Below are 13,299 nucleotides of genomic sequence, written 5' to 3' on the forward strand. Positions count from 1 at the left end.
TTTGCCCTCGTAGATTCTTCAACGCTCCACTTCTATCCCCCTAGTTCGGTTTTTCCCAATGTTGCCCCTCTAATTATTAAAAACAAAAATGAATTTGCCATTATTAATTAAGTAAAAAAATCAAATAGCTAGGGTTTTTTCATTGTTTCTTCTATTAGTTCAATTCATTCATTGTTTGTCTTTTTTTTCCATCATCGTAGTTTTTTGGTCATTTAATTCAATCCTTACTCAATGTGTTTAATCGATATTAGGCTCTATAATTTGATTTGATTGGCTTGATATAAAGTCCTTGCAGTGTCCAAAAAACATCTTGATGTCAAGTTGGCGCTTGATTTTACAAAAAAAAATCAATTTGAATGTTTTGTTTTACAAAGGACTAAAGATAGAGGGATTGGAGTTGTCATTAAAAAAAAAATACAGACCTATTTTATGAATGAGAAGAAACTATACATGGAAACAAAGGGAAGGAGAGACAAATAAAAATAAAAGGAAGAGAAAAAAAGTTGGTTGTCGTGGCCACACTTAGGCTCCATCAACACCACGCGACGACTTGGAAGGAAGGTCTCACCAAGACAATACTAACAACATCAATAAAGGCTGACATCAAAGATCAGAGAAAGTCGCGAGCAGTACCACCCTAATATACAAATAAAAATAAAAGGAAAAGAAAAAAAGTTGGTTGTCGTGGCCACACTTAGGCTCCATCAACACCACGCGACGTCTTGGAAGGAAGGTCTCACCAAGACAATACTAACAACATCAATAAAGGCTGACATCAAAGATCAGAGAAAGTCGCGAGCAGTACCACCCTAATATGACAGCTCCTTTCATATGCTAGAACATTTAACACACACGCTAGACACTTTTTACTCTGTTTGTATAATTTAGTTCTTGATTCTCTAATAACTCTTCAATTTAGTCTTGAATTTCATCTCATCCAAGTTCAAGCCTTTTTTTTCTATCTAGTCCGTGATTCTCTAATAACTTTTAGATTTAATCTCGAATTTTATTTCACTCAATCCTAATGAAGGCTTGTCCCATGAGAGAAGGGGAGGGAAAAGAAAGAGACACATGACCAACACGAGCATCTGAGCTATTTTACTATCAAATAAGAGTTGATTTTTAGCTTGTTTATATTTTGTTTTAGTTTATCTGAAACCCTGGAAATATATAATATGTCATAAAACCTTAAAAAAAACTCAAAAAACAAATTTAAAAGGTAAGCTATTGAATATTTAGGTGCAAGATTGGAAGTTGTGGGAAATAGAAGGATAACATTGGAAGATTTTAAACTACATGGCTAGTAGTGAAAAAGCCTTTTGTTTTAGGTGGCCTTACTCAATTACGAAATAAATAAATAAAACAGAAAGTTGAAGGTTGAAAGTTGAAAGCACATCTTTCTAGAGAGTAGAATCAGCTGTGGCATACTACTTTTCTTTCGTCAAGTGTGGTGTGAAAGCAAGCTTCAAGTGCTAGTGTTGACTTGGACAACAGCGGTAGGTGCATGACAAGGACCGGTGAGATAAACAATTTTCCAGATCAAACTTATCATCTCTCCGATCACAGTTGAATTATATGAACGGATTTATTGCCAAAAAAACTTTTTTAGACTTGACTTGGTCTATATAATATACTGTACATGTTTCATCCCATACATAAAGAAATTTGATTTGATCACTTTGCGGGTGTGGCACCTTGGACTGATGTGAAGATTGCTGCGCCTTCACCATTCTACCAGCATCAATCAATGATTTTATACTTCGATCTCTTGCTTCTCCCACATAGCCATTGCATTTGTTCTTGAATTTTATCTATAATATTGCCTGTGTCAAAGCCCACATGGTTCATGTGGGTTCCTTGTCTCAGCTATTCAAAATATAAAAAATAAGTAAATATTGACTTGATGTGCTCACTTCCCACCTTGCTGCTACCGTGGCAGTTTTGGTGCTGTGATCTTAATTTATTGTTTGAAGGAAAAACAAAACCTGCAGCTATATCTTCCCACTTCCTAGAGTCAGTTCCACACGAACCGGAACTCACTTAAAGAGAGAGTCCCGTTCTGAAAGCCAGTTGACAAGCCTATTGCGCCGTAAGGAGGTCCAGGTGGCTTCAGCTTTAAAACCCTAGGTTTACGTTTTCCAGCAATACAGCATCGCTAGCCGAGTTTTATAGAAGGAAATTCCAGAAGGAAAATGTGAACCAAGCCACCCCAACAGTAGTTTCCACGAATTCTTTCAATGTCCAGAAACTAAGATTATTTTAAAATCAATCAACTGTCACAGGGTACAATAAACGAGAGAGAGAGAACGAACCAAACCCTTTTCATTGAATGGGGAAGACAACAAGAAAATACAACAATGATGACATTATACAAGTACATCTACATTTCGGGTGATGAATTGCATCCCCTCGGCGTATAACAAGTGTGCGAAAGAAAGAGAAATAGATACAAAATTGAGAATTTTATGTCCCATCCTCCTCTTCATCTCCGTTTTCTTCTTTTTTTTTCCCTGCAGATCTGACACCTAGAGTTCTTGCTTTTCTCTCTTTCTACTCCGCGGTTATTTCCAAGATGGTGGTAAGTCTGGGTTTTCTGTATCTTCGAAGAAGCAAAGAAGAGCACACAACACTTACTGATGAGAGAGCCATGCAAGCACCGGCTACCCATGATGGCAACATGATCCCTAGAGAAGGGATCTGACAACTAGAGTTCTTGTTTTTCTCTCTTTCTACTCCGCGGTTATTTCCAAGATGGTGGTAAGTCTGGGTTTTCTGTATCTTCGAAGAAGCAAAGAAGAGCACACAACACTTACAGATGAGAGAGCCATGCAAGCACCGGCTACCCATGGTGGCAACATGATCCCTAGAGAAGGGAATAGAGCCCCGGCAGCAATAGGTATTGCGATCACATTGTAAGCCATGGCAAAAATATAATTCAGTCTAATGCGAGTGAAGGTTTTTCTTGAGAGATCAATGGCTGTGATTACATCCTCCAAGTTATTCCTCATCAACACGTAGTCAGCAGCTTCTATGGCAATATCCGTCCCTGCCCCAATTGCCATACCAATATCTGCAGCAGCTAGAGCAGGCGAGTCATTGATGCCGTCACCCACCATTGATACGATGCTTCCATCCTTTTGAAATGAGTGGATAACATCAGCTTTGCCAGCTGGCATTACTTCAGCCCTGACATCTTGAATGCCCACCTGCTCAGCAAAAAGTCTTTAGGCTTACTTGAAAAGAAAAATGAACAAAGAAAAAAATTCCTTTCTAAACAATACAAGAAAAACTAGAAGTTATTTACATTACAGCCAAAATATAAAGCCCACCCAATGTAAATCGATTTTTTGTTTTCACACAGAAAATAGCTTAAGTTTGGTTTTAGCCTCCAAGTTAGTAGGCAAAGTGCAGCTAAAATCAGCATATAAAGAGCCATATAGCATAATAACAATGACCAACATGAAGCTGGTGATGGAGCACTTGGGTTTAAAAAGAGGCCTATTAATAACAGCACAAATGAGAGGGAATGAGCCAATGATGCCAGCAATCAACAGTTATTTATTCAGCAAAACTAGGAAACTATAATGGTTTCATGTGGGTTCCTAAATCACTACTAGAACTGTTTGAAAACACGTTGTAGTGCAAAATTTTCACTTCATGTGAAGTATTGAAAAAAATCATATTGGTGAAGATTAAAATGATAATAATTCTGCCACAGCAAAAAATCAGACATCAATTAAGGAAGGACTTTGGATTCTATTGTCTTGTGGGATCAAGAGAAATGGTAAAGATTGATCAGAACCAGGATGCATAAATAGGGAGATCATATTTCCACAACGTTGGTATCTAGTTTCACGAAAGAGGGGATAACAACAAAGTGATTGTTTCATTCAATTCAGTCATGGATCTACAAACTGTTCAAAATTGCGTGAAAATAGATTTTCTTTGTGAAAGTAGGTCAAAGTTTCCGGAAAAAAATTATGGGCATGGTATTATAGAAAATATACTAACCTCCTTAGCAACTGCACGTGCTGTCCTCCAATTATCCCCTGTCACCATGACTGGTTTGACACCCATTTTCAGAAGGCCCTCTATCACTACAGCAGCTTCTCTCTTTAATGGATCTGCAATCCCCAAAACACCAATTATTTTGTCATCAAACGCAACAAGGACGCCTGTCTTTGCACTTTCTTCAAGCTCTACTACAAAATGTTCTACTTGGTCTGGAATGGCAATTCCACTCTCAATCATAAGTTTCCGGTTACCAACCTGTTAAGAATACAGTCCTATGAGTATTCCCGGAAGTGATTGAACATTTTTCTCGAGATTCAAGCTGTAATATGTTACATATTTATTATGCCAAGGAACTCACCAAAACTTGTTTTCCATCTACAAAGCACTTCACACCTCTTCCAGGAAGAGCCAAGAAGTCTGAGACATCAAGAAGCCACCCAGAGATTGTAGACTCTCTGCTGGGGGTTTGGCTGGTTGCAGAAGGTTCATCAAAGAAATGGAAATGACGAGCATATTCCACTATTGCTTTTGCCAGTGGATGTTCACTGCTAGCCTGAGACATGTAAACAAGGTAATGGAGAATCAGAGATTGTTTTTATATTTTTGAATAATCTGTAACAAAGAAGGGGTGGTTGATTCCCTTCAGTGCCTAATTACTCATAGCATGTCACAAAATGCATTAAGGCTTATTTTCCTGTAGTTTTAAATTATGGGTATCCTCTGTACCAACACTCAAGGCACTAACTTTGAAACCTTAAATGGGACACCAAGCCATAACCAAGCTCTGGTAGGCTGTGTATGCACACATATCATAATCATCACATGCAAACACATGCAAAGATACATTTGACAAGCAAAAAATCACCTCTGCAGAGGCCACCCATCTGAGAAATTCTCCACGGCCCATTCCAGTGAAAACTTTTGCATCAGTAACACTGGCTTTTCCCTGGGTTAGAGTACCTGTTTTATCAAATATCACGTACTTAATCTTCTGGGCCCTTTCCAAAGCTTCTCCTCCTTTTATCAGCACACCATTGTTAGCCCCAACCCCAGTAGCAACCATGACAGCGGTTGGTGTTGCCAGGCCAAGTGCACATGGGCATGCAATTACCACAACTGAGATTGAAAACATAAGGGAAAAGACAAAGTAAGTGCCATTTTCTGGAAGCCATTCTTCTGGGTAAGCTCCCAAAATTCCACTAATGTACCTGCAAAAGATTACAGAAAATATTTAATCAAAAGAATTTATGAATACAACCATTAAAAAAATAAGATGCCACATCAACAAAGCAAAACAAGCAATGAACTTACCAGCTAAAGAATGTCACCAAAGACAATCCAACAACTATAGGAACAAAAATGCTTGCCACCTGCAATTCATAGAGACATCTAATATAAGAAGAATATTAAAGAGTAAGACAATCTGAGTACATATCTGTCTATATGCATAATAACACCAATGATTGCCAATGGAAAAAAGAGTGGCCAGAAAGAAATGAACAACCAGATATGTATATAAAACAAGACACAAGTCAGATGGTTTTAGCAAGTAATGTCCAAACAAGATAAAATATCCTATTGGTTTCCTTCTATCTGAGATCTAGCAATACCGGTAATTCAGTGGAGGGGAACAGACAAAGAAAAACTGGATTACGAGATTTTAAAAATTGACTGAACTTGTATATCAAGTAATACATAATCCCTTTGACAATTTATTTGTAAAAACAGCCAACAGCAACATGAACTATAAAATATTCCAGAAAGACAAAACTGGCAGTCTTAAAGCCAGTTTTTATTCTGATCTTAGCAGTGTCTCCCTCATCCCAATAAAACTAGCTCAAATTAACATTAATACAACTGAAATTGGACCTTTTTACATCAAAATAAGAGACAATTAAGCTAATGCATAGCATATATTTGGCACATAAGAATATGGATTGGCAATTTAGCAAGGACATGTTTGGCAACAGCTAACAAGTGTTTAACAAAGGTAAGGTTTACTTAGTGCATGAAAACTCATTCAGTTACTACAGATAGGCAAGCAACAGGAACTGCAATTCTTCCCAAAGCAGATGACATATTCCATAAAAATTTCTACCAGAAGGACAATAGTGGTAAAATAGAGCCAAGCCGAAGCCACTTAAGGGGTACTTACATAATCTGCAAATTTCTGAATTGGAGCTTTGGACATCTGGGCTGTCTCAACCAAACTAATTATCTGGCTCAAAACAGCATCTGATCCTACTTTAGTAGCTTTTATGTGAAGAGCGCCGTGTAAATTCATCGTACCTCCAATAACTGATGAGCTAACTTCTTTCAAAACAGGCACAGATTCACCAGTCACCATGCTTTCATTAATGTAACTTGAACCCCATACAACCACACCGTCAGCAGGAACTTTGGTACCAGGAAGAACTTTTAATGTGTCACTAGGCTGAATAAGTAATGAATCTATTTCCCTTTCTCCAATGCACCTTCCACCTAGAAAATGAACCAAAATTTACTTAGCTCTTCATTTTTATTATTTTTAGCCTGATTAAGATTGAGGGGAATTTATCTGTGTTTCGATAGTCTATAGCTCATTGTGAAAAAATTTTAATGAGATAATTTCAAACCATATCTCAAGTGCAAAAAATTAAAAAGGAAAGATCGAAAAAATACCTTTGTCTTTGACAACCAGCAGTGCTGTTGCTGGAGCAAGTTCTACCAACTTCTTGATAGCATCTGACGTTTTCCCCTTGGCAAGGCACTCCAAATACTTCCCCAACAATACAAATGTAATCAGCATGGAACTTGTCTCAAAATATGTTGGAGACCAAAAGCCAGTGACTGCACCATATAGTAGTGCACAAACAGAGTAGAAGTATGAGGCTGAAGTTCCCAATGCAACTAAAACATCCATATTGGTTGAACCATTTCGAAGGGCTCTACCAGCTGCCACGTAGAAGCGCTTCCCAATTACAAATTGAACAACACTCACCAATGCCCACTTCAACCAATCACCCATTAAGAAGGGTCCACAGCGCCAGAGCAGCAAGGAAGACAACAGTGGTACATAAGGGCAAATTACTCGCATGAAGAAGATGGGAATCTGGATACAATTCATCAAATGCCAATAATTAATACAACAGTAAAAAATAAAAACAGACCAACAAAGAAACAAACAGATGCCTATATGGGCTTTCCAAGTGTTCAAAGAGAAGATGTCACCATAGCGAGATTCCCAGAAGAATGTATTAACATATAATGCCTTCTCAATTATCCTCGGTCCTTAGAAGAAACCAGGAGATATAGTGCACACTTGTGTATGAAAGCAGGTAGACAATGATACCAACTGTAAACTAACCTCAACATACTCACCAACCAACCAACCCCAACACACACACACACACACACACACATAAACATAAAGAAAGAAAGAAAAAACATTAGAGGTACACTATTGAAGAGATAATCAAAACCATTAGCATGTTAAGAAATACTCACACTAAGAAACAGACTGGAAAGGAAAAGTCGAAACATAACAGAGGTCTCTCCAACATCTTTAGAAGTCATTCTTGAGTAAGGGTTAATGGGATGTAATTTAAATTTCCCATTGCTCCCTCCCTCAACCCCATCAACCAAGGATCTAGAACCTAGAACTTCAGGGTCAAAGAGAACTTCTAGTTCACTGGATATCCAGTGGTAACGGAATTGTCTTACTCCTTTAAGCATGCTCAGTATTCCCTCTAAAAGCTGTACATCCACCTCACTGAATATCCCAGCAACTCCAAGTACAATTTTATCATGTTGACTACTCTGTACAAGAGACGCGTCAAAGCCTGCATCTTCAATAGCATTCACTATATCATCTTTGCTAATGACAATAGGGTCATACTCAACTTCCCCTAAAGAAGTAGCTAAAGCCACCACAGCCCTTTTGACACCAGGAAGATCTCTCAAAATGCCTTCAACAGAGTTTACACAGGCAGCACAGGTCATACCTCCAATTGTGAACTGCCCCAAAAGGGTTCCATTTGGCTTTGTTTTTAATTTAATGGGTTCAGATAGAATCTCTGCTTCAAAGCCTGCATCCTCAATTGCATTCTTGATATCGTCATCCTGAATTCAGAGGCATTTATAAAATACTTCAGTACATTTACGTTAACAGCGGTTAAGCCACACAAAGTAAAAGCCCATGCAGTTCACTTAAGCCATTCAGAGAAAGAAACCATGTGACATAAATCTCTCACAGTTATATAAACATCTCAGTGATCCTGTTATCTAGGTGTCTTTCAACAACTGTGGAAACCCTCTTTCATAAGCCACAAATATATAACCTTGAGATTCACTTGAAGCATTGCAATCAATCTATAAAACATACAATTTACAATTTTTTAGAGTACCTGGATATTTCAATTTACCAAACCCCCACCCATAGCAAGAAATGTATTCAGAAAATGGGGACCTAGAATTTCAAAGTCGAACTTTCTGAGTGTATTCAAAAAGGAAAATGTAGGAGCAAGAAATCTTTAACCTGAATGCATCCAGGGTAAGTTATATAGGATGTCCTGTTGTTCTGCTTTATCAATAGCAATGTCAAATCATACCTTTCTCATCATTTAGGACTAATATGTCATCTTAGATCTTTTCTAACATCAGAAGTACTGTAACCACAAAGAAGTTCCTCAATCAAGTCTATATGATATATGATCCATGAATGTACATTAAAAAAAAATTAAGCCGTGGTTGAAAAGATATGAACTCAATAGCAATAAGGAAGCCAACCTAGAGCTTAAAAGTCAAAAGTATGATATTCAGCTCGGCTTTGAAACTTGGAACATTCAGTTCAAAACACTATGCTATAAAAACAACTCCCATTCCACCATCATCTATAACCAAACCCAAACTGAAAATCTAAAACTATTTCACATCGAGCACTAAAATATGATCCAATTCAGCAAAACAAAATTTCAAAATAACCGAGATAAAATCAAAGCTACTAACTAATGAAAAGCTAAGAATCTCAAAGAACTAACAATAACTCATCTCCTACTTAACAATCAAACGCCACAAAAAAATCAAAATTCAATTGTAATATTTTTCAATTTAGCCACCGCCAAGAATACCAACCTACCTTAACCAAAGCAGGGTCAAATACAACATCAGCTTTATTTTGAAGCAAAGCAACAGAAGCTCTGAAAACCCCATCAACACTCTTCAATGCTGATTCAACAGAATTGGAACAAGCTGCACAAGTCATCCCTGTAACTCTCACTTGAATTCTCTTAAACCCATCTTCCTCGATCACAATTCTATGCGAATTATCATTATCTCCAAGGCTTTCATAAGAATCAAGAAGCCTAACATCCTCCTTCATGTCATCGGCATCTTCTTCGCCGGCAGAAATCATGGCCGGAGGGGATTTCCGGGTTCCAGCAGCCTGGGTCAACTGTAGGTCTCTCATGTTAGGTGACGTCAATTGGGGTCAAAAGCAGAGCCAATCTATTTCTCTCTCGGTATATCAGGCAGAGCTGAAGTAATTAAAACGGAAGAATGAGAGATTTTGGGAGAGAGAGAGAGGCCAGAAAGATGGGAAGAGGGAGAGGGCTACGAGGGAAGATTTATTGGTTGGAACAGCGACTTTTTTTTAACTACTACTTGGAAAAAAGAAGTTGTGTAAGTACATAATTGCCCTCTGTACTTGCATGGTTGGTGGTTTTGTAATCTGTACTGCCTCTCTGCCTCAGCCTGTGGGCGTCTCTGTTGCTTCCGTTTATAGTCTACACCTAATAATTTACAATAATTTTTATTTAGTTGGTTCGTCTTTCTTTTTCTATTAATAAAAAAAATAATGTCCTTGTATTGAAACTTGAAAGTGTTCCTGTTCAAACATTGACATTTGTATTTAATTTGAATGGAACAGTGAATTTAAATTTAATGTATTGTGAAATATATATAAAATAATTTTCATAAGAGTTTATTTCAGGGACAGTTTAGCGTAGCAGTTCCATTACTGTTTCCTTAATTTATAATTTTTTTATATTTTAATTGTTTTAATATATTAATATCAAAAATAAATTTTAAAAAATAAAAATAATATTATTTTAATATAATTTTAAATAAAAATTATTTAAAAAAATAATTTCTACTATTATACCAAACACGGTATAAGCAGCAGCTTATCTTTGAGAAAAGATGCATTAACGGACATGATCGCCGCCAATCTTCTTAGCGTAACCATTTAAAGTGTTGTCTACGTGAGCAATCTTGATTAAGGGACCATGGTCATTTACAAACATTAAAAGAAACTAAAATAGCTCTATAGCCACGTTATTATTCATTATCTCACATATATTATATTATGGATTAGAGTAGTGATTTTTTAAAATTTTTAATTTTATTCTTAAACTTTTATTTTTTATAATTTAACCATTTTAATCCCAAATTAACATCTAATTGCATATTTTCTGGGAGAAAGAGTTGAATTAAAAGATAGATGACTGAAGTGAAAAAAATAGATAAAATAGATGGTGATATTGAAATTTATCTGAAAAGTTCATTTTAGTCTCTTATTTTTTTTTAGCTCTTGCGTAACCAGTCCTTTTAATTTTTAAAAATTTAATTTTGATACCAAACTTTATTTTCCTTATTTTTCAATTTTTTTTTGGTGGGGTGAGAGAGAGGGATTTGCCAGATTCCAATATAGAGAGGGAAATTTGTCATTGGCGACGATTTCAGCCACCAAAATGATAGGTTTTAGTGTCAAATGATTCTATATAATGAAATGAGTTCGAATTAAGTGTCTTTTCTATCTTGAAAGTGCCTAAAAATAGATCTAAGCTTGGAAAGTTTTTTTGTTTCGAGTTGATTTCAGGTCTTGAGGTGTTTTTAGTGTTTTTTGAGGTCATGAATTGATTTAACAAGATTCCTAGAGTGTTTTCTAAATGTTTTGAGCCAAAATGAGTTGCAAATAGGTTTTTAGGTAAAAAAATTATTAACTCTATTTTTTTTGTCACTATAGTGGTCAGAATTTAGGGAATTTAAACAACGCATTATCTATTTTTTCCAAAACAAATTAGAACAGACGACATGTCATCCACCCTCATTAACTTAAAAGAAAAAGATTAAAGGCCTGCATGCATAGGCCTAACCTTGATGGGGCTGGCTTACCCGGCCTAATAATATTTTGCCTCATTCTTTTTTTTAATAAATACCTTTTTATATGTTTTTTTTAATTAATTTTTAAGTTTGTATTTTATTAATACATTTCTTTGTGATTTTTTTGGTTTATTTAGCCTTTTTTAAATAACAATTATTTTTTAATTATATTGAGTGTGTTTAATTTTTGAAGAGTTATGATTTATCTGTAATTGTTTTTATTTTATATAAATTAAATTTATTTTTAAAAATTAAAAATATTGATTTTTTATAATATTTCTAATATATGCACCCTTGCATAATATTTTTTCATTTTATTTTATTTAATAAATTTTATGTGTGTGTCGATTTCTATTACAAATTAATTTTAATAATCAATTTCATTAAAAATAACTGGTTAAATGACTTGTGTTGTGAGATTAAATATCTTAATCTATATTTTTCTCTTAATTTTTCTAGTTTTGTTTTTATTTATTGTCAATTTTTTTATCGAACTATCTCAATCTCATAACTTATGACGCACGATAAACATGTCATCTGGACATATCTTATGTCCAGTTTACGGGTTTCATGTGTTAACCCAGCTCTGCCCGAGATAAAAAGAAAATTGTTCATTATCTTCTTTTTTTATTGTATTATTAAATTAATTTGAATCTTCTTCTCTTTTAATTTTTTTTTGTTAATAACCAGCCAAACTCATGACCAGAGTTATAAGATGGGGATAACCTTATAGAAAGCAAATTGAAACAAATTATGAAATCTAATTTTCAATCAAACAAGTATTGAAAGATGAAATTGAGAAAAAAAAAATCAATTAAAAAAAGGAAATGTAAATTTGAGTCAACCGAATTAACCTGTCAAACCCGCGGTCCGGGTCATAAGACTGGGATAAGAAGTAAATTGAAAAAATATGAAGTTCAATTCCTAATAATTTTAATGATAAATGATGAAATTGAGGTTGAAAAAAAAATAGTATTATAATGAATAATGTTATGAGAGGAGGAGTTCAGTAAAATCATATTCTCTTTTAGTGTTTTTGTTAATGACCCATCAAACCCGTGACCCGAATTATGAGACATGAATAATCTCATAAAAAATAAATTGAAACAAAATCATGAAGTCTAATTCTCAACCAAACAAATATTGAAGGACAAAATTAAAAGAAAAAACCATTTAGAAAAAATAAAAAAACCTCAAGTCAATCGAATTAACGTGTCAAACTTGTGGTCCAAATCATAAGATTGAGTAACCTCATAAAAATAAATTAAAAAATATATAAAATTTAATCCCTAATAAACCTAAGGTTGAAGCATATAATTAAAATTGAAAAAAAAATCAAATAAAAATATTTTCCTATGAGAACTCCAATGATTAATAATTTTTGTTAATTAGTAATTTTGAATGTTAAGGTAGAAACATACCCGTTTATTACATGACAAAGCCTCCAGTGATTTTATTTAAAATTGTAAATTGAAGTCTTAAACTTAATAAAATTTACCTAAATTTAATAGTCATACCAATTAATCTTATTTGGAATCTAATTTTATATTTTTCTTCAATGATAAATATATCATCAAATAAGTTTTCGCATAAAAGAAACACGTTGCTTGACCAGATAAGTATAAACTCATGTATTCTTGATTTTTGTTAGATAGATAGATTTATAGATACAGTATTTTTAGCACAGGTATTGCATGTATATCCGTAAAATTTATATAAATATATTAAAATTAAGTCTGAGAAAAAAAAATCAAGAGTTTAAAATCCAATACAATACCGAGTAGAAATAATATTTGAATAAAATCATCCATATTTAGCACATATACATAAGGTATATGTGGATAATTTTTTTTTTCACATCTCCACTGATTTTTAACATAATTAAATTAATACTAAAAAAATACTTTTATTTTAAATAGATGATTTAAAAATGTAGATACGAATACAGATTTTGTTATACCTTTTAAACTAAGGGTCCTTTTAATATTAATAGAATTTATCAAAAGATATAAATCATTTTGTTTTAGTCAAAAGTAAAATAAAAAAAAATTACCAATGGCTCCCTACAAGAAAAATAACAAAGATCCAATTAAATATTTATTAAATTTTGATATAATTTTATTATTTTAATTTTACATGTAAAAA

General features: G+C 34.3%; 1 protein-coding gene across 1 annotated transcript; it reads right to left on the reverse strand.

Annotated features, from left to right (window-relative positions):
• Positions 1 to 2,302: 2,302 nt before the first annotated feature.
• LOC18094634 (copper-transporting ATPase RAN1) lies at positions 2,303 to 9,606 on the reverse strand. The gene is made up of 9 exons (XM_006368975.3): positions 9,131 to 9,606; positions 7,501 to 8,115; positions 6,676 to 7,105; positions 6,170 to 6,495; positions 5,326 to 5,384; positions 4,880 to 5,222; positions 4,373 to 4,567; positions 4,012 to 4,269; positions 2,303 to 3,206 (listed from the first exon to the last, which is right to left on the reverse strand). The coding sequence occupies exons 1-9, from the start codon at positions 9,458 to 9,460 to the stop codon at positions 2,730 to 2,732; spliced, it is 3,033 nt and encodes a 1,010-aa protein (XP_006369037.3). The 5' UTR covers positions 9,461 to 9,606; the 3' UTR covers positions 2,303 to 2,729.
• Between the last annotated feature and the right edge of the window lie 3,693 nt (positions 9,607 to 13,299).

This window comes from Populus trichocarpa, chromosome 1, assembly GCF_000002775.5.
Source record: "Populus trichocarpa isolate Nisqually-1 chromosome 1, P.trichocarpa_v4.1, whole genome shotgun sequence".
Taxonomy (NCBI): domain Eukaryota; kingdom Viridiplantae; phylum Streptophyta; class Magnoliopsida; order Malpighiales; family Salicaceae; genus Populus; species Populus trichocarpa.